Source organism: Typha latifolia, chromosome 11, assembly GCF_019914945.1.
Source record: "Typha latifolia isolate L0001 chromosome 11, TyphaL0001v2, whole genome shotgun sequence".
Taxonomy (NCBI): Eukaryota; Viridiplantae; Streptophyta; class Magnoliopsida; order Poales; family Typhaceae; genus Typha; species Typha latifolia.
In genome coordinates this window covers 8,756,278-8,778,394 of record NC_133096.1, presented here as the reverse complement: position 1 = coordinate 8,778,394, position 22,117 = coordinate 8,756,278, and the positions used below count along the sequence as shown (strand labels likewise).

At 39.1% G+C, this 22,117-nt stretch overlaps 4 protein-coding genes across 4 annotated transcripts; 2 read left to right on the top strand and 2 right to left on the bottom strand.

Annotated features, from left to right (window-relative positions):
• Positions 1 to 745: 745 nt before the first annotated feature.
• LOC140797435 (glycerol-3-phosphate acyltransferase 1-like) lies at positions 746 to 2,696 on the bottom strand. Its single transcript, XM_073150859.1, has 2 exons — positions 1,869 to 2,696; positions 746 to 1,789 (listed from the first exon to the last, which is right to left on the bottom strand). The coding sequence occupies exons 1-2, from the start codon at positions 2,598 to 2,600 to the stop codon at positions 908 to 910; spliced, it is 1,614 nt and encodes a 537-aa protein (XP_073006960.1). The 5' UTR covers positions 2,601 to 2,696; the 3' UTR covers positions 746 to 907.
• Positions 2,697 to 4,858: 2,162 nt separating this feature from the next.
• LOC140797438 (uncharacterized) lies at positions 4,859 to 12,057 on the top strand. Its single transcript, XM_073150863.1, has 7 exons — positions 4,859 to 5,048; positions 9,922 to 10,035; positions 10,223 to 10,285; positions 10,428 to 10,475; positions 10,599 to 10,658; positions 11,442 to 11,499; positions 11,579 to 12,057. Exons 2-7 carry the CDS (start codon positions 9,928 to 9,930, stop codon positions 11,608 to 11,610), a joined length of 369 nt encoding a protein of 122 aa, XP_073006964.1. The 5' UTR covers positions 4,859 to 5,048; positions 9,922 to 9,927; the 3' UTR covers positions 11,611 to 12,057.
• A 473-nt stretch (positions 12,058 to 12,530) lies between these two features.
• On the bottom strand, positions 12,531 to 17,206 carry LOC140797436 (solanesyl-diphosphate synthase 2, chloroplastic-like). Its single transcript, XM_073150860.1, has 6 exons — positions 16,636 to 17,206; positions 16,422 to 16,552; positions 15,330 to 15,457; positions 15,140 to 15,243; positions 13,491 to 13,618; positions 12,531 to 13,408 (listed from the first exon to the last, which is right to left on the bottom strand). Exons 1-6 carry the CDS (start codon positions 16,793 to 16,795, stop codon positions 12,860 to 12,862), a joined length of 1,200 nt encoding a protein of 399 aa, XP_073006961.1. The 5' UTR covers positions 16,796 to 17,206; the 3' UTR covers positions 12,531 to 12,859.
• Positions 17,207 to 19,337: 2,131 nt separating this feature from the next.
• LOC140797434 (eukaryotic translation initiation factor 3 subunit D-like) lies at positions 19,338 to 21,402 on the top strand. The gene has a single exon (XM_073150858.1). The coding sequence runs from the start codon at positions 19,401 to 19,403 to the stop codon at positions 21,177 to 21,179; it is 1,779 nt and encodes a 592-aa protein (XP_073006959.1). The 5' UTR covers positions 19,338 to 19,400; the 3' UTR covers positions 21,180 to 21,402.
• The last annotated feature ends 715 nt before the right edge of the window (positions 21,403 to 22,117 follow it).

The following is a 22,117-nucleotide window of genomic DNA, read 5'->3' as shown; positions in this document are numbered from 1 at the left end:
TTTAAATCTTAGAAAGAAAAATATATCGATTTTAGACGCACGATGATTGATGATTGATGATTGATGATGAGATTGCTAGCTTTCTTAATTTTCAGTTACTTTTTGAATTTAAACTTGACTGTTGTTATGTGGTAATGTTTTTTGTTTGGTGGTAAAAGCCTGTAGGGTTTTCTAAACCCTTTGTTAAATGCTTGCGGAGTCGTATGCTATTGCTAGCTTAGCTGGTCGCAGTTGATGTGTTTTAGGTTGGCTACCTAGTTTTGCTGGTTGTTGGGTGGTTTGAGGCTTTTAATGTTGGCTTTTAATTTTGGATGTAGGTGTTGAATTTCTAGAGTTTTTAATCTTCTAATGAATGAAAGAAGACGCTTGCCTCTCTTTTTTTTTTATAAAATCGCTATAATTATATGTGGTGTTTGATCTACTTATTAATTAATTAAATATTTTTAAAATATATTTTATAATCAAATCGAACGTTTATGTACATTTTGTTACACTATCACTTAATTAATTATGCATTAAATTTTATTATAAGTGGAGACCATGATAAAATTATGTATATTTTCTAAGTAAAATTTATTATCAGCAGAAAATAACCAAAATACTTAAAGTTACTTCTATCAAATTTCACGTTTTACAACTAAATAATAAAAATATAAGTAAAATTATAGTTACTGGTATTTAATTTATATTTAAGAGGTTAACATAAATTTATTCGGGAAAAAAAAAAAAAAAAAAAAAAAACATGTGCTCGAGAGGACCAAACGAGGCCCTGATTTTATTATAGATTGGACGTAACAAAGAAAGGAAATAACGTAGAAGTAATATAACCAAGAAACAAACAGAGATCACACATCTAGCTAGGCTTGGTTACTGGCAGAAACTTATTAATTATCTTGCAGCGCTGCACCTATTGCTTCCTCTCCCCCCCTACCACCCCTGCATTACCAGCCAGCATTAAGTACTTGTCCTTCCGAGTCAACCCGGTGCACTCGAACCCCAGCGCGTCGGCCAGCTGCCTCTGTATCAGGTTCGCCACCTCCGCCGCGCTACGACCCCCGGCCCGAGTCATCTCCTCCGCCACCCTACCCAAGAACTTCACCCGATAACCCGGCATTGGATTCATCATGAACACGACCGGGTCCAGCCACTTGTGCCCGCTCGCCGTCGTCCCGTAGAACGTCCCCACGGCCACGTCCATCGCCACCGGCTCGATCACGTCCGCCAATTCCGCGAACAGCGGGCTAAACCTTAGCAAATACGGCTCGCGGCACGTCGTTCCCTCCGGGCACACTGCTAGGTCGCCCACCTCCAGCAGACCCCTCATGATCCCAGCGTCGCGCTCGCGGTCCCTCGTCAGCTTCACCGTCCTCATCGGTGCGATGATCTCCGACGTCCAGCTGAGGCTGTACGTGACGGCCGGCACGGACCGTTGCAGCGCTGCGTTGAGCATGACGGGATCGAGCAGCGTCCGGTGGGTGCAAACGTAGAGCGCGCCCTTGCCGCCGTTAGCGCCGGGAACGGAGGGTCGTCGGAGGCCGTCGACGCGGTAGCGCATGCCGGTGATGGCGACGACGGCGTACTGGAACTTGTAAGGGAGGATAAGTCCGGAGGTGATCCGGATAAAGGCGAGGATAAGTCCAATGGGGAGGAATAAGTAGAGGGATAAGACGGACGAAGGGGTGGGAAAAGAGGCTAGTCTGCCGTCATGGAATATTAGAGGCTTCGGATATTTTTCTCTCGGCATTGTAGAGCTTACGCCACAGCTGCACTTTGCAACCACATACACCTCCTGAAATATTGTTAACTGTGAAGAACGAGGAAAGAAAGAAAGAAAGAAAGAAAGAGAGAGAAAGAAAGAAGTGGCTTGCCTTGCAGTAGGGAATGAAGAGGTGATCATTTGGGTTAGAAAAGCTCACAAGACCCACATCAGCCTTGGCCTCTCCAAAGAGATCCTTGAGTGCCTTTTGCTTGTTAGAGAGATACGAGCCAGAGATGAGCCCAGTAAAGTAGCAGTCTTTCACCACCTGGAGCTCGGCTCCAACCACTTTATTAACACAAAGATACTCTTTTAAAAAGCTATCGACCATAACTCTAGGCAAACTGGTGATCACCACTTTGCGTCCATTGGAGGCCAAGAGCTCGTAGGCTTGAAAATGGAGGGTCTCCAAGTAGAACTTCGGCAGCACAGTTCTGGCTACAAGCTCCATGTCCTTCTTCCTTAACCCAAAGAAGGTGAAAAAGGTCATGATCTTTAAACTAGCCTCTCCATTCTGGCCCAAGGCCCGTACAACTGGATAACAGAGCAGCAGAAGTAGAGCCCTTAAAAGGCCACCACCTTCAAATGCCACCAACATGAAGTAAGGAAATGGAGATTTAGATCCCAAGAGGCTTCCTTGGATGTCACATAGCAAAGTTTGGGCTCCTCTCCCTTCCAACGAGCACTTGGTCACACTGGCGTACAAGGGATTAGGATCCTGGTATAGGTTTGAAGGATTAATCTTGTGGAGGAATCCATAGCTCCTTACCCTCCTCGCTGCTCTGTAACATGTGAGCAACCAGTGGAGTAGTATCTTTGGTACAGCACTCCTTGGAAACACCATCTCTCTCTCTCTCTCTCTCTCTCTCTCTCTCTCTCTCTCCCCCCCCCCCCGGTTAGTAATGGAATACTGCAGAGATGAAGTACATATAAACCTTTTATCCAGAAAAAAAAGAAAAGAAAAAAAGTACATATATAGCAATAATGGAAGATGGGAATAAGGGACGGGCAACCACAAGTCTCTGTTCACATTTTGCATTAAAAGCGCACCAGAACTGGCACTAATGAACTTGTTCGTGGTTTCGGTGGCTAAAACGCAAAACGTAGTAACTTTTTGTTTTCCAAGTCTCGGGAGGAAGACTTGGGTAATCAATCTGTAACCAAAAACAAGCATTGGTGTGATTTATTGCTATATTATTGTATTAACAAATGTGGAAGAGTGATTAAAATAATAATATATTATTTAATCTAACCCAAAAAATAATCAACTACACCCCCACAATTTGCTTCTTAGTAACAACGTCCCTTCTTTACGAGATTTTTTACCAACTTATGACTAAGTGGAAAAGTCTTTCTCCTCTCTCTAATTTTATTTCGTTTTTACTAAAATACCAGTTTTCTTTTCGAATTTCAAATCCAACGTAACATATCGTAGTTAGACGACCAGTTTATGTATAAAATAATAATCAAAGTAAAATATAAGATGACGGATTTGTTAGAGTTGACCACAGTAGTTTTAAGCACTAATAAAAGTAAAATTTCCCTATATTATATCTTAACTTTTTTTTTCACAAAATTATTGTAATGTTGATTAGTTAAAGGAATTGGATGCTTGTCTAGTATAAGTTGCACCGAATCAAAGATAATATTCAAGTCTATACCGATGTCTCTCTTATGAAGCAAAAAGGTGGCTATAATACTTGGTCAAAAATAAAGAAAGAAATGCTGTCTGGCCATGATTGGCCATCCGAGAGCTAAGATGGGCATTGAGGGCAGTGAAAGACACGTACCACAACAATGGAGGTTTCCAAGAGTAGACTGATCAACATCAGACAATAAAGCATAGTAGTTGAATGATCTGGTAGTAGCACTAAAAGCTACGATGATGAGAATCAAAGTGAAGCTCTCTCTCCTTATAAGAGAATAAGAGAATAAAAGAAAATCTAACCTTGATACATACATACCATAGTACATACATATCACTATTATAGCTGCTTAGTACTTGAGTCATTCTAACTCACACAAGAGGTTATAGGTTTAGATTTTCTTTTATCTTAATTAGACTATAATTTTGAATGGCCAAGTGATTAAAATTAATTTAGATATTTATTTTTAATTACACACCTTATATTATGCGTTTATTTTTATTTTTACTAAACTTACGGCAATTTACAACTAGTAAAATAATAATGTACCATACAAACAATATGTAAACTATAATAAACATATAATATAAGGTGTAAATAAAAAAGAATCCTTATTGTTATATATGAATACTTAATCGATGCGACGTTGACTTTTCTGGTAGAATATTATATTATATTATATAAAAAAAGAAGGGCTAAATAAAAAATATAAAATATAAAAATTATTATTTTATAATAATTTTAATTTTAGAATAGTCGATGAGTTACTATTGTATTAATCAATGGCACTTATTAGGGTTATCAAAATGTTTCAATCCGAATACAATATATAAAATTATTATTTTTAATAATTTTAAAGCTTTTATAGTACCTTTTATACAATGGTGATATAGTAGAAAAGGAAAAATGTTTTCCAATTCGGTCGAGACCATTAGCGACCATAGTGGCATCGCGGTAAATAAAGGTAATATTGATGATACTGAAACTAGACAAGAGAGTTTGAATATTTTCAATAAGGTGATATAAACGCTTAGGAGGATGCATTTTGCCACCGAAAATATGGATAAAGAGGTTGATAGTCAAATTGGACGAGGATAATGGAGAAAGAAGCCCCTCTCGGAGTGCAAGCAGAGAGAGCGAGCTAGAGAGAAAGGACCTCACTGTAGAGAAGGATCCATCCACGTTTAACTTTAAGAGGTGCTAAGCCGGAGAGGCCCAATGGGTCCGAGTACGGGCCAGGATCAGGTGCGTCGAGTCCAAAGCTAAGGATGACGCGGAGATGTATTAAATCACCCACTTTCTTAGAGAAAACTAGTAAGAAAAGTGAGTGGGAGACATGAAGGAAGCCAGGAAGGTAAGCTTGGAAAGTGACTACATATCAAAAGGTTGACCTGCTCCGGCTCGGCTCGATAGACTCGGTATATAAACCGAGCACTACTAACACAACCCTAATTCCCTTAAAATTCCCAATTGCTGTCATTCGGACAGTCGCTCCTCCTTCGAGTCCTCCTTCTCAAGCCGCCGGCCCGCCGCCTCGTCCTCGTCCTCCTCCACCTAGCCTCCTCCCGGCGTCCTCCTCCGTTGGGATCCTCAAGCCGCCTCCGTCGGGACCCTCTCCGGCAAATCTCATCCTCCGTCGGCAAGAGGTTTTTTTAAACATTAATTGATAATATTCTTTACATCTTAATGTGATCACTGTCAGTTATTTATTGTAGCTAAGCCTTTGTTTTAGATCATTATGTAAATTCATGTGAGAGAATAGCATAATAGATAGCTAATATTTTTTTTACATCTTAATGTGCTCACTGATGTGTCAATTAATTGTAGCTAATCAATTCTTTATTTTTTTTCTTTATTGTTGCTTGTGATGATGTGAAGAATTGTGTTTCAAATGGCAATTGACTAATTTTGTATTTGGTCTAATCTATGATAACTTGGTTTTCTAATTATTTGTATTAAATTAAAATTTAAGTATTACTTCTGTTTTTGTTTTTTTGTATGTAGATTTCAGATTCAGTAATCAAGAATCTTTCTTAATCATCTTATGCTGTTAGTGAAAATGTACCTATTGAAATTGATATTGATGAAGAAGAGAGTAATGAAACTAATATAGAAGGAGAAAGTGCTAGTCAAATGAAAGGGAGAAGAAGAACTTGTGTGGTTTTATGTCAAGCGGATTAAGGTGAAAGAAAATGGAAAAGAAGTTGAAAAGTATTGATGTAATACTTGCCCTTCAGTATTTAATATCCCTAAGCAATGTACCACCTCACACATAAAAAGACGTAAAATTTTGCACTGGTTTGTTAGGCAAGGGCCGAAAAATATATTTTTTTTGCTCTGCATCTGGTTTTGTTGGGGTTTCCACCATAGAAGATATCCAATTCCAACAGACCTAGAGGACAATTTAGATTAATGAGATCTTACTCCTTAAAAGACAAATATGAATCAGTACCTACAATTAAACTAATTTGCAGAATTCTCAATTTGTCTGTCAAATTCCATTCTCAATCCTTATCAAATATAAGTGCACCCCCTACATACGTCGACACAAGGAACAAACACAGCTGCACTCAACTTGTTCAACAAAATGCCACAACCACCTTTTCACAACATCTTAAAAATAGCTCATCATACTATTCTTTGTGCAATGCATCATCTTCTAACCTGCAGTTATTGGGGTAAAGAAATCGAATTAGAGGGGAGTGATAAGGTAGTGGTGGGACTCGCTTGCTACCTTTTTCCGTGTCCGGATTAATGATTTTATCTGGATATATTAATCTAGTCTATCCGCTATGTGCAGCGTGAAGGCAGATTTGGCAACATATCCAAATGCGATGCAAAGAGATATTATTAATCTGGAGCCCAAATGGGAACTTGTTTTTTGGTCCACATACATCTATAATTGGTTCAAGAATAGCTTTTTTTGAATAAAAATATTGTGAGGATAGTCAAAAGGACAATCATAGGTTGGACAAGAATTGGAATAATTTTATGATGGCATATTACGAGTCTAAACCCCATTCTTTTGAAAAATTATAAAGAACGGTTGAAGCCAACAATCGATGTTATTTTATTCTCGGCTTTGGGCCAAATCTGTCACCCATGTTAGGTCTATGCTGTGGCCTTCCCTTGCTGCTTTCAACTCTAACGGCCATGATGTGCAGCATGTGCTTATTAAACATTTTCTTGGGAAGGAAAGTCATACTGCTCTCTGGTCTACAGCCTTGTGTAGATTGTAGAGCCCTTGGCCCTCGTGGGCCGAAAGTTTGTGGAGGCCGAGCCTCATCTGAACAAGGGTTGAGTGATAGAGCTTAAAAAGGTGAGACTTCTTAGCTCTGTTGCTAGGGATGATAGAAACCGAACTTGGCAAGTATTTAGTGGACCCAAGCCTTGGGGCAGCCCTGTAATATATCAAAGGCACGAGGACTGGGCATAGTCCAGCAGCTGTCCCGGAGTTCTAGACACCAATCCCATCAAGCTCCTCGAGGAGGCAGATTGCTAGTCAACCAAATGCAAATCACTTACCGACACTTGTTTTTTCTACAAAAAAGACCAAACAAACTTAATTAATTTTACTATCAATAGCTAACGGAACAGAAAAACAAGCAAGGGACTAGTAGGCAGAGCATGGAGGGTGGATTTAATAAGAGTAGAACGCCTGACCTGAGAGGGTGCTATACTTCCAATTATCTAACTTACCATTAGCCCTAGACAAGATAGAAGCACAATTGGCTTGGGAAGCAAAATGAAGACCCCAACATAAAAGAAAGGGTAGACCACTAGACCCCATAAGCACATTTAACCAAGACTCCATATTGCGACCTAGGATAGGGTTGGACCACTTACGGATATAGAAAGCCGATTTAGCCCTATTGACCTGATGAGTCAAAACATGATAAGAATCCGTAATATCATTTTAAAATCAAGTAGTTATGTTTTGTAGCTTTAGTAATAACTAACACAGTATCAACATACAATAAGTGACAGATTTTCATATTATCATTAATATAAAAACCATCAAGATAACTAGACAGCATATTCTCATTCATCATAGCGTTAAAATTTGGTTGCACAAAATAACTAAGAAGGGTGACAGCCGGCCACCTTGCCTAACCATTAAACTAGTGAGAAGGTGATCCATTAATAAGAAATGCATATAGAGAGGTAGAAATACAAGCATTTATCTGTTGCTCCCATTTAGCAGGGAAATTCAAGATCCATTAATAAGAAATGCATATGGAGAGGTAGAAATACAAGCATTTATCCGTTGCTCCCATTTAGCAGGGAAATTCAATTTATCTTAAACCAGTAAAACAACATCTCAACTCAGTTTATCATAGGTTATTTTCATATTAAGTCTAATAACCAAATAGGACTCAGGACGATTGCCATGATCTATCTCAATGGGGGGGTGTAATGATATTTGATAACATGATTGGGAAAATGGAATTTGACGGACAAATCAAGAATTCTGTGATTTAGTTCATTTGTAGGTGCTGATTCATATTTGACTTTTAAGGAGTAAGATCTTATTAGTCTAAATTGTCCTCTAGGTCTGTTGGAATTGGGTACTTTGTTTTCTCTTACTTTTTTTGGAGCCACTAACTATTCTGGCAAATGGGCAAACTGGATTTAGGTGACATTTGGTGGATAAGTGCTCAATGAGAGCAAAATAAACATCAATCTGTTTGGGGTGGTCCATTTTGGTCCAAACTAATCATTTCGTTCATTTACTTTATAACTAAAAGTGCTTTAAGGTTTAAATTACATGGGTCTCTAATGAGGATGAATTCAACAATTATTCTTTGGTAAGTAATGAGAATTTTTTTGTAGTCTTATGACTACAAAAGATTATTAATAGGATTGCAGATGGAATGGTTTTTGATTGTGTAGTAGTTAGCTTTAAGTAGTAATGATTTTGACTGTCTGTATAACTCTAGCATTATGATTCCGAGATTCTGTACTCTTAAGAGAGAAAGAGCTTCTCATGTATTTCCACCTTTCATCTCAGCTGTTTACCCCTAGAAATCCAGCAAGTTATTTGTTGGACCATCTTTGTGAGATATGACAAGAACCATAGACCCACACTAGGCACCATAATTATTATCATTGTCATTCCATGCCTAAGCATTGTGGGATGGATATGTAATGCCTAACTATTGAAGTATTTTGAAACTAGGATTCTAGTTTTCTGTTCTCCAAGTCTCTAATATACTTGCCCTAAGCAGGTACTTGTGTATCTGAGATGTGGCTCGACCACATATTCAAGGTAGCCCTATCTTACAAAGTGTTGCCAAGGGTGCTTAAATATAAGTCATTAGCTGGTTCATAGATCATATCTTTCTATTAATAGGAAAAGTTTGTTCTTGCTCCATGTCTAGCTATACTTCACATTTTAGCCTCTTTTGTTTAAAGTTTAGGCATTTTTGCTTGAAGGATCAAATTCTGGGGAAAAGGTTATGAATCCTCCCTTATGATCACTTGGGAAGAACTAATCACCCATTAACGGATAGGTAAACCTGGGATTTCAGTTTAAATCACACAAACCAAGATCAACCTTTCAAACTCCCCCCAGAAGGATACTCATACAGAAGAAAAAAGAAATGATAAGCAAAGTAAAGACTAACTATGAGTGTATGACATTTCTGGAATATAGGGACTTGCATTTTCCTCTTTGAAAAATGGAATATTTAAAAAAAGGCAGATCAGGTAGACATGTTTAGAGACGTTTAGGTAGTAACATTGTTGCATTGAATAGGAAGGAATTTTCTTTTAGTTTTGGTTTCATAGTGCTATAAACATTGCATTCTGTAGTAATTGAACTGAAAATTGTATGCTGGCCTAATGTACCATTAAGTTGTTTGATGACATTGTAAATGGGAATAAAGTTAGAAATCTCGGTTATGTAAAGCTGTAAACTATTTATCAATTTGGAATCTGCACTTTCTTATGTAAAATGTGAGAACTAATTCTACATGCAAATTCTCTAGAAATTTTGAGAATAAAGTATGAAAAGGTCTACTTAAAACTTGATACTCTAGGGGGAAAAATTGGAGCTTGAAGGTTACTTTTATCACTGCTTTAATCTTGTGATCTAACCAGGAGCTTAACTAGATCTGCAGAACCCTATATTCTTTCATTGTAGGAAATATAAATATACCACCCACCTCCAAAAAAAGAAAAGTGTACGAAAGGAATAGAGAGTAAAAACGAGCATTATGCCCCACCTGTTTTCCAATCCGCCTTAAAAAATTATAAGTTTCTCATATATTAGGGGAAATTTATTAAGGAAGATAAATTTTTTCTAATATTCTTGATGCCCACAAACTCACCTTGCTTCCAGCGGAGTAGTTCATTCTAGAACTTTACCTGTTGGGCGTCAAAGGCCTCAACTCTAGCCTATTTGAACAAAAATTCTAGTGCATGTTTCTTTCAGAAGTTCAAGTCATCAGTTTTCCTTAGGAGCAGTAATTTATAAATGATAGATTTGCAATTGCAATTTGCCTGGATGTTTTTCAGTGCGCTATGTCTGCCGATGCTGGCGAAGTGCAGCTTGATGGTCATGTTGCTGAGGAGGGAACACAAATTGTGGACAAAACTGAAGGGAGTGGGATGCCCTCGGCCAAGGAGGAGGTGAAACTTTTCTCTCTTTAATCTGTTGTGGTTATTATTAAGCATTCCCACATTTCCTGTCCACGTGTACTGGATTCAAATATATCAAGGTGGTTATGAAACTTCAATCATGTGGTTAGATATATTGTTTTGCATTTCAAGGGTAGATCAGTGACCTGCAAATTCTGATGTGACCATCTGTTAGCAGGAGGAAGCAGTGAAGAAAAAATATGGTGGAATTTTGCCTAGAAAACCTCCACTTATATCCAAGGTGATTATAATCATTTAATTTCAGTTTGACCTGATTAGTGTTTTTATTGACAATCCCTATGTACAGATGCATAAAGCTGAGAAGATAGGTGCTCTTTTTTTCTTATCCTTTTAGATATAACAATCAGAAATATTCTGTCCAGGACCATGAACGAGCATACTTTGATTCTGCTGATTGGGCTTTAGGCAAGGTACTTTAAATTTGAAATTGTGTTCTTTAGCTAAGTTTGATGTAATTGTAGCTCTCAAGACCAAGTGTGGATCCTAAGTTTGTATCTCTATCTACTTTTGTTTGACTAATGGACTGATGACAGCAAGGAGCACATCCTAACAAACCAAAAGGACCCCTCGAGGCACTTCGCCCAAAATTGCAGGTATTTTTCTAGTCCCTCCAAACTTGTTAGTTAGAAGCATAGTTATCATAGCCAGAGCTGGTGGTCGGATGGGGAATAGACCATAAAGTTGTTTCAGTTTTAACATCAAAGCGGAAAAGCAACCGATCTAGAAAGAAAACCTGCTTACCCGGCGGTTTAAATGGCTGTCCATGCAACCCAGCTGTTTTTTGGTGAATCGATCGGGTCATTTATGTTTGCATAGTTATCTAATAATCCTTAATATTTAGTTATTTTATTGTTTATCTTAAGGGTTTTTTTATCCTATTGTTAATAAAATGATAGTTGGGAAAATATAAATGACTTAGTTATGCTAAAAGTTGTAGTTTTTGGTATATCTAATAAGTAGTGTTTTAAAATTTTGTGATTATTAATTTATCAAATGGATTGACTTCTATAGTTCTATATAATTTTATATTCCTTACTAATAAGCTGTATTTATATGTTGGAAATGTTTAGTTAATAATTAATAACATACTATGTGTTATTATTCAAAAATTGATCAATATAATGTTAGCTTTGATATGCAAAACCATAAGTTTATCAATTTTGATAATGTTAAACATGTATTACTAAAAGAATGACCCAACCAAGTCAATGTCCGATTCCGGTCCTTACAACTGTGGTTATAAGTACCTTTCATTTTCAAAAGTTTATTTTTCCTTTTTGTTACTGAAACTTTTCATTCGCTAGTTATTGATTTTTGCTTTAACATCTACTTCTACACTGTGTAACATCTTTGTTTGGCATTGATGCTTCTCTCAGCCTACGCATCAGCAAGCGCGTTCTCGCCGCGCACCCTATGCATCTAATGAGAATGAAGGTACATCTGAGTTATCTAGTGTTATTTAGAAATTTCTTCTCCTTTAAAGGTCAATAAAAGCCAGTCTCAGCTTATTCAGGGAAATTCTGTTTTGCTCATAGATGGGAATAATGCTACTGCAGAGGATACGGTCCAGAGTGATATCTCCGACGACAACAGCAACGACAATAACCAGTAGTTTATTCTCTTGAAGGCTTTCAGAATGCAACCTTTATCACTTACTAGTCCTTTTCCTGCTTGAAAGGCTAATACTTCATTTTTAGCTTCCCTGAATAAGTTGTGGTGAGGATCTAGTATCTGTTATGGTCACAACTTCAGTACTATCTGTAGCGAAGACATTGCTACCAGGATTAACCATAAAATAAGCTGTTTAAGCATGTGGTGCATAAAACAGCTTGGCATGCATCTTCTATGTAGCGGTTGCTATAAAATGATTTGACATTTCGAGAACCTAGTCATGTTTTGCGATATTAATGTGAAACAGTGCTTGGTGATTATGAGGTACTAAATGTCTGGGTTAGCAATTAAATGAAGCTTGGGCCTTTCCATTGTTGTGTATGATTTGCACTTCCTCAATGCTTAAATTTTGAGCCTTTCTTTTTGATAAATCTCTTTATGGGTTTCTATGTATTTGTCAGTCAAACATTTGCTACAAGTTCATGTATAATAGATAAATTTATGTACAATATGCTGCAATAAAAAAATTTCGTTGTGCACCGCCTCTTCCCTGTCCTAACATCTCTTTAGCCCACTTCCACCTTTACGCTCGTGGATTGAAAGGAGTGACGGACGAGATGACGGGGACAGGAAGAGAATGGACTGGTGAATCCCAAATGTTGGCTTGCATAAACCATGAAAGATCTTATTCCATCTGTTTTATTATGATAAACTAGCATAACCTGTCAACAATCTCTCAATTGCAAATATCAACTAACAAAGCATACATACATAAAATGATATTGAACGATAAAATTTACCAAAAAACAGCCTTGCTGGAAAGTGGAAAGCACAACTCCAAAAGAATCAAAATATTAGAGAAGATAAGATTATTGCCCATATAAAATAGGATCAGTCGTGCAATTTGAGCACAGAGTTTATTTTGGATCGCCTTTATACTTATAGTATTTGGTCGCATAATACAACATCACAGTAAGTGTAAATATCAACTAACAATACCTTATCTCCTACCGGCACAGCACGAGGGTAGGCTCCATGAAAGAGAAAAAAAAAATCTTCTATACATACCCCATATGGTGTTTGTAGAATGGTCTTGAATCGTTTGGCATAACTGTTATAGAGATGCACCCTCTTCTCATCTTCTTGAGTCTATAAGAAACTACACTCTAGCGATGCACTCTTCCTAGTCAATCCTCTCAAGATTATACTTCACCATGTCTTCGAGAGCAGTTCTGAACTTGCTCTGTGGAAGGTGTTGAAGATTTTGGAGAGCCAACTCAGCTTTCTCTTTCGCTAGCTCTTGAGCCCTCTTGATACCACCACATTTATGAACCAACTCTATTGCTGTTTCTAGGGAACCAGCTTCACTAAACTCAGAGTCGATGATCTCTCTTAGCTTAGGCTCCTTTTCTAAAGCGAAAATGACTGGAGCTGTTAGGTTTCCCTTTGCTAAATCACTGCCTGCTGGTTTCCCAAGTTGTTCTGCTGATTGGGTGAAATCTAGAATGTCATCAACCACCTGGAATGAAAGGCCAAGATTCTTCCCATACTCATACATTTCGTCACATAAGCTCTTGCTGACACCACTGAATATAGCTGCGGCCTTTGTGCTCGCTGCTACCAGAGATGCAGTCTTGTAGTAGCTCTTAAGCAAATAGTTGTCAAGCGACAGATCACAGTCGAAAAGACTTGATGCTTGTTTTATTTCCCCGCTAGCAAAATCCTTGATGACCTGTCAATATGCAGACATTTGAGAACCAAAACTGGAAAGTTCGGATTCTGAAGAAGAAATGAAATTCAATTGATTAACATACTTGGCTAACGAGCTTTATCACTTCGAGATTCTCAAGATTTGCCAAGTACCAAGAAGATTGTGCAAACATGAAATCTCCTGCAAGTACAGCTACCCGCGTCCCATATAGTTGATGAATAGTTTCTTTGCCTACAGGTAGATAAAACATGTTTATTAACTTAGAAAATGGACCCTTTAGACAAATCACAGCAATTCCAAGGAACTCATCTCAGCCATCATAAACTGCAAATTCTCTAAGAATATCTTTAGATTGAAATTTTGGAGCGTTCTATCATGTCTTAAAACGCCTCTTCACATGTAGCCCCTATACACCACACACAAACAGATAATAGGCATCAAGATTTACATCACACCAGAACTATAGATATAGGGATTAAAAAGATGGGTGAGGTTTGAACTCGTGAGCTCCCAAAAAGAGTTGGAATAACTAAACTAATTCACACAAAGGTTTAAGCTGTTAGTTGGTGAATCATATCATGGCCCAACACCAAGGAGCTGATAGACTCTGATCACCCATGAGGAAACTCATAAATCCAGCAATCCCTAATCGATATTGCAACGTATGAGTACGGATGCAAAGATCTGAATTTTGAACTCTGAACAACTAATGCGGTATGGAGAGCTCAGCAAAGGCTTGCAGAAATTTCTCCTTCCCATATCCCACAGAAGACTATCTCAGTATGAGGTTCTTGAATAGTAAAGCAGAGTTTTTTTGTTAGAATATAGATATTAAAACTATCATTCTCTAATAGTTTAAGTTTTTTGAAGTAGTGAGTGAGTTATCATGGTATTAGAAACATAGGTCATATGTTCAAATCCTGTAATACCTCATATTTGCTTAGAAAATAAAAACCTACCCAATTAAGTCCACTTCTTTAGCCTATTAAAATATCTCAAGCTCAGAAATAAGAAAGAGTGTTAGAATATAAATATAAAAAACTATCATTTTCCAACTATTTAAGCTATTAGAGTTAGTTGGCAAGTTAACATTTTTCATAGAATAAGAATCTATATTGACCCTTAGGACCTCCATGTAGGATTTTCATCCCTCGGTTATGTGTGGTTTACTTATTGCTGAGTCAGCACCGTTTATCAAGATTCCTAGTATATGAAGAATAAAATTCATAGATTGACAATATTACAGCGATTGTGGACCAAATGGGCCTTAATTTGACTCAAATCAAGTCTTAATCAAGTCAATACAAAACCAAGAACCTGATCCTAGTCTTGCTAAGAAAGAATATGATTGGGTTAAGCCGACTGAGACTCTGTAAACAGATGCCAACTAGCAACGAAGAATAAGTTCTATGGCAACTACTAATATATTTTCAGTAAAGCCTGAGAATCCCTTGTCGACCCATGCCAGTGCCAACATGGGATATGTGTAGGGAAATTGCAGCCAACTATCATTCTTCAAGGTGTCCCTTGTATCATCATCCAAACAAAAAACAATTTCATTTGTATCATGTCATATAACAATTCATAACAGCAAATTTTCTGTCTTTTTGGAACAACTGTCAGTTTGTAATGAACTAATGATGCTAAAAGTCCTTCATATAAATTTCTTGAATGAATAGCAGTATAATATGGAGAAAAATCTAAAGGGAAGAATAGCTGGAAAAGTAAATTGACCTCACATAGTATGCCTACCTCTTCGCATCCCACTATCATCTAGCACATCATCGTGTACTAAGCTTGCTGTATGAATCAACTCAATGATCTCCGCTAGTCGTTCATGCTGTACAGTTAGTTTCCTGGATAATGTATATTTTCAGGTATAAATCTTCCATGTTGGGATTCTCTGCTTAAGAAGCTGAAGTAGTAACATAGAAAGGCTTACTCTAAACCAGCAAATTGTGCAGTAGCTCTTGACACTAAGAAAACCAAAGCTGGTCTAAGTCTCTTTCCACCAGCACCAAAAATCTGTTCTGCGGCAGACACTAAAACTGGATTTTCCGCACCAACAATCTGTGAAAATTCATGTTAGTCTTTAGGCAAATACAAATTTGAATGTCAAAGTAAACTATGAAGAAGTAAGCCTTTTGCCTTCAAATAGAAATGAAATACCTATATTTCTCTAGTTCATTAACTAGTAGAGATAAGTAGGGACTTTCCATAGATGGAGTAAGCTGTGTACCCGAAGACGATCTTCTTTCAGAGCAAGAAGAAGAAAATTTGACCTTTTGCCACAAATGATGACTGGGTGGGTCAAGGGCCAAGACTAGCCAGACAGGCATGACAGATAACTGACGTAAGAGGTGAATATTCTTGTTATGTGGATATCTGTTAGAAAGATTTTTGCTATACATTCAGAAAGTTGATACAAGCAGGCATTGAATTCAAAGGTGCCAAGGGGTGAAATAGATAGCCTTTTTAGCCAATAGCTTGAACCAAAACTTAGCCCAACAAACTAGCCTAGTGAATTGACAATAGAGTGTGTTCTGGAGGGTCAGAATGGAGATTACACTATAAACTCAAGTTTTGATGAAGCGTTGGGTTGAGTCGATTGAACAGATTATACAAGTCTATCTCCCAACAATATGAGGACAACTACAGTTTTTCTTACATGATGGATACTCGAAACAGATGAAGGTTGAAGTGTCTGATACTTCAGATACAGTAAAGTTAGCACCGGATACTCCTTACACGATTGTCATACCAACAAACCTTGTCATATTGACATGGGTGATTCCGGGAAAGTAGAAGCTTCCAAGACAGGTTACAAAACTCAAATTTGGTAAGCTTTGTAAAATATAACATCTTTAACTGTGTACACAAATCACATATGTCACCACTTATAAAGCTTTTTTATCTTGTAAAATCTAAAGTTGAGGGCGACCTTTTATGCTATACACAAATTACTGAATAAATCTCACAGAATTCTCAAATCTCTAAACCTACTTAAATTAACGACAAACTCCGAGCTGCTCACCGATTTCAGATTCTCATTCAGCTTCTGCAGATCGTCCGCAACCACCTCCAACAGCAAAGACAGAGAAACATGTCCACTTCCAGAGACCGATGTTTGCACAGGCGCAGGGGACTCTGAACCCGCCAAATCAACTGCATTCCCAATCCAATAAGACCATGACTAACATAAAAAGTTAATAATTACAACAAATCAATAAAAGGAGACAAGAAAGTACCATTTTGTGTCAGTGAGACCCGACATCGAACATCTCCTGCGCGCTTCCACGCTGACCTCCGCGACAGCCTGGAACAGCTCCTACTCAACTTCAACCGGCGAGAAGCCAACCCCACTCCCTTCTGGCTAAGATCCACACTTGGGCAGCTCAAAGACAGCATGTTTCCAAGGACTACCAACCAAGCGAATCACTCGAACTCAACGTCAGATTCACTGCCTTCCCAGCAAGAGAACTTGTTGAAATCGAAGGAAGAAATAAGTGGTAAGGTAGAAGCAACAGCTCAATTTCAATATCTCGTGGAAGGCCCAAAAAGGGATATTTTCGCTATAGGATGGATCTAAGACTGCGCAAAGGCTTTAGCGGAGTCCAGGGAGTAGTTGGGTGTGTATATATAGATAGAGAGAGAGAAGAGGGGGGGAGAGAGAGATGAAAGAAGTATTTAAATAGCTTTGGTTCTCTCATAGAGCTTCGGGCTGGAAACAAGAGGTCCGCAGGTGCCTCTTGTGAACTCGCGTCTCCTTATCATTTGTGCGACAAAGGAGAGAGAGAGAGAGATAGAGGATGAGTCGACGGATGAGATCGTGCCACGAATTGTGCCTAATGTACGAGGTAGCTGCACTGTCAGCCAACCACGAGCTGCAAGGTATCCAAATGCAGCAAGTTCCTGCGGTCAGGGATGCAGTCGATCACTAGGGTCCGTGTTCCTCTAGGCAATCTACGGTTAATATCTCGCCACGGCACCCATGATGTCTGAATAATTCCAAAAGAGAAGCTAGTACTAGATACTGTTGGGTTTCCATTTATATTATCATTCGAGTTTTAGAGGATAGAATTCGTTTGGCTACTCGTCGAGCTTGACTGGCCATAGCAATATAGCATGCATCTATGTTGGGCTTTAGCTGAGTTACAATTATTGAGGGTCCTTTTTTGTGTTCCAGAGAGTGATCTCAGCTCGTGTTTGGAAAGCGCGTCTTTTATTAGCATCTCTGTTTGTCTTATCCAGAGATAATTACACTAAGATCATGTCTATATTATTATCCATTTTCAATAGGTGATCTGCTACCTTAATGCAGGAGAATAACAACCATCACCACATCTGACTCGAGAACATCACCATCCAACAGTATAGCAATTGATGAGAAGAAGGGAGATGCCAAATGGCGAATTGTAATCCGAGCGAATACTAATGGACGGGATGACGCGGTGGAATGATATCTAGATAAGAAAAGGAGAGTAAATATTTTAGTAGAAGATTCTAGTTCTTCTCATCATGAACTCTCTCCTCTTCTTTTTTTTGGGGGGGATTTTAGAGCCACATTGTGAAAATTTATGGCTCTCGTTATGCTCTCGATAACATCAGAATTGAGAAGATTTTACACTCAATTGCAAACTGCTTCACTGATGTATGATGGATGGATGCTCCTCTTCTCGACCATAAATTAATAATAAGGCCATAGGATAGTTATACTAAGGTCAGAATTATTGTGCATTTTCACATGCATCTTCTTATTTTATTTTTGGCTCACATAGAATATTTTTAACTATGAAAATTTTCTAACCTCTTTTAATGGGATTAATAGAAAATTATCATATCCACAAAAAGTTTGTTCTCTTTTTCTTTCCCTATAAAATAAGGATAAAATATTTAAAAAATTAAAATTGATCAAATGGCAGTCACATGTTATTTTTCTAAATATAAAAGGTATTTCAAAAATCTTTTCATATTTAAGGAGATCATTATGTCATTAAAAACTTATCCCTAAGAATATTTAATTGGAGAATATATTTTATTTCCCTATGATTAGGCCTAAATTTATTTTACTCTTATTGTGTCATTTTAACTTCTTATGGTTATAATCAAATTAAAATCGATAATTTTTTATAGTAGCTAATTAGAGATAAAATTATAGATAATTAGATAAGTTGTTTAATACATCTAAAATAAATACCGACCAAATTTTAGACAATAATATGTTTAATATATTTGTGATATTTTTATCATCAAAAATCCAATAAGTATTATTTTAAACGCTTTGATAACTTTGTCTCTAATAAATATTTTTAATTTTATCATAAAAAAAAAATAATTTTAATGTGAATGCAATTATAAGAGAGTAAAATAACACAAATAAAATTACACAGGAGTGAAGTGAAATATACGAAGGTAAAATATAGTTTCTCCGTATTAATTATTGATCTAAAATCAATAGCCCAATCAGCTGCACAACCTAGTTTGCTAATTGTATCGGCCCAAGTATTTATTTGCTAACAATGTCAGCCTAAGACCTAATCGATAGCAACAGAGTAACTTCTATATCGTCCTTGCGGAACATGTAAACCATGGTACACAAATACATTATATCTATACCTATTCCTATAGTTTTTTAGTTTTACATCAGATATTTAGTAAACTATATATCAATATATAAGTATATCATATAAAAGATAACTAAAATATTATCATATATGCCTAATAAACTTAGCTCAATGAGATATAATATTTTTTATATTTAACTCATTATATTCAATCCAAGTTCAATATCTAATGGATTAGTGGACGTTAATGGGCTAAAATATTTTCAACCAGGCCGGAGAGAACGATCGATTGGGCCATGGATAAATATTTAAGCCGGCAGGCCCGAAAAGCCCGGCTCGAATCCGGCCCAGCCACCTCTATTTCTATTCTAAATCTCTAATCTCATCTCCAGTTCCTCTTTCCTTTCCCAAACCCTAGTTGCCCGCCGCCGCTGCCTCTTTTCACCACCATGGGCTTCGACGTCGGCGTCGTCCCCTTCAACCCAGACGGATGGGGCCCGCCGGAGACCCCCGCGGTTCCCCTCCTTCTCAACGGCGGCACCGGGGCTGCCTCCTCCTCCCATCCCTCCCACATCCCCTTCGCTCCCTTCTCTCGCTCCGAGAAGCTTGGTCGCATAGCCGATTGGACCCGCAATCCCAACCCCAACCCCAACGCCGTCCGTGACCCCGTCTTCGACTTCTCCCTCGACGACTCCTCCGCTCTCATCTCCGCCTCCGACGACCCCAACTCCTCCTTCAGGCTCGTCGACGCCAAGCCCCCTCCCCGTCCCAAGTTTGGACCGCGGTGGCGGTTCCAGCAGAAACCCCAACTCCCCCAGCGCCGCGACGAGGAGGTCGAGGCCCGCCGCCGCGAAGCCGAGAAGGATCGCGCCCGCCGCGATCGTCACTTCCATCTCCGCTCCTCTACCTTTGTCTCGAACAACCCCAATGCCAACTCCCGCGGCGGCGCCAATGCTCCCAAATCCTCCGTCGACATCCAGCCGGAGTGGACCATGCTCGACCAGATCCCCTTCTCCACCTTCTCGAAGCTCTCCTTCTCCGTCCCCGACCCGCCCGAGGACCTCCTCGTCTGCGGCGCTCTGGAGTTCTACGATCGAACCTTCGACCGCGTCAACCCCAAGAACGACCGCCGCCTTGAGCGGTTCAAGAACCGGCACTTCTTTAAGGTCACCACCACCGACGACCCTGTCATCCGCCGCCTCGCTGCGGACGATAAAGCCACCGTCTTTGCCACCGATGCTATTCTCTCTGCTTTGATGTGCGCGCCGAGGTCGGTTTACTCGTGGGATATCGTCGTCCAGCGCGTCGGCAACAAGCTCTTCTTTGACAAGCGCGATGGGTCGCAGCTCGACCTCCTCTCCGTCAACGAGACGGGTCAGGAAGCACTCCCTGATGCCAAGGAGGATATCAACTCCGCTCACTCCCTCGCTGTAGAGGCCACCTACATCAACCAGAATTTCTCCCAGCAGGTGCTCGTCCGCGATGGGAACAAGGTTGCTTTCGACGAGCCCAACCCTTTCGCCGCTGAGGGCGAGGAGGTCGCCTCTGTTGCTTACCGCTACCGCCGCTGGAAGCTTGATGAAGACACCTATCTTATTGCCCGCTGTGAGGCCCATGGTGTGTCCGACGTCAAGGGACAGCGCAGCTTCATGACCATCAATGCCCTGAATGAGTTCGACCCCAAGTACACCGGTGTAGACTGGAGGCAGAAGCTTGAGACCCAGAGGGGAGCGGTGCTCGCCACCGAGCTCAAGAACAACGCCAACAAGCTCGCCAAGTGGACCGCCCAAGCTCTGCTTGCAAGCGCTGATGTCATGAAGCTTGGATACGTCTCGAGGGTCCACCCGAGAGACCACTTCAACCATGTTATACTTAGCGTAATTGGATATAAGCCGAGAGATTTTGCTGCCCAGATTAACTTAAATACTGCTAATATGTGGGGGATTGTAAAGTCTATTGTAGACCTGTGCATGAAGCTCAAGGAGGGGAAGTATGTGCTTGTGAAAGACCCGGCAAAGCCTCAGGTGAGGATCTACGAGGTGCCCCCAGATGCATTTGAGAATGACTATGTGGAGGAGCCGCTGCCCGAGGAGGAGCAGGTACAGCCTCCGGCTGAGGAGGGGGATGCTGCCGACATCATGGATGTTGTGGCTGAAGCTGAGGCCAATGCTGCTGTTGCAGATGGAGGAGGTGAAGCTAAGGAGGATGCTAATGCTGCTGCTGCTTGAGGGGTGCACCTTTGTTGATCGGTTATTTTGAAATTTTGCAGGGAACTATCAGTTTGCAACTTAAAATTATCTACTAGAATCATATTTACTGTTCTTGTTTCCTTTTTGTTAGGAAACCATGTCTTCTTTTCATGTTATGCTATAATGGTTATTATGCATTTATGTGGACTTAACTTTGTCTTTTTTGTTAAGAGAATAATTCTATAAGCATGATGGTTTGCCACATTATGAATCCTTCAATTTTGTCTTTCTCTGTTTGACTGTTTATTGATCTGTATTGCTAATTGTATATTATGAGTTTAGTAGTGGCTTTTCTTTGTTGCTGTCATATTGTAGGTTGTGGTTTCGTTATTCATTTGTAGAACATCACAACATTCTTATATAATTCTGTTGTTTTCTGTTTATTTTTCAGAGGGCTTTATATCATGGGGATTGGTCATGTCATCATACTTCATATTTTAAGTGTCTATCCTGAACAATAGCTGTTATAGTTGTCAGTAGTATAGTTAGAATATTTATGGGAAGTGAACTAACCATGTAATGAAAGTTACTCCCCGCCACATGCCTCTCATGTAGTGAGGATCTAGCACATTATTGCTAATAAGTTCTTATGAATACCGAGGGCTGAGTTCTTCACTAGATTAGTAACTTATCTACTTCCTGTATTAAGAATTCACATAGGTTTTTTTTTCTATGGTTGGTTGGTGTTGTATTGTATATTTGTATAGTTTTTCTTGTTATAGGTTTTTGATATACTTAAATTGAAGGTATTATTGTCTTAATCTCGAGAAATCTTACCTAGTCCTAATTATAGTGACAAAGATCAAAGACCTTGGTGTCATTATTGTTTGTTTGGAGTTAGGTCTGATACCGATACTAGTATATGCTCTGCTATATTGAATCTGGTGCATACTATTTTATGGTTGGCATTGCAACTT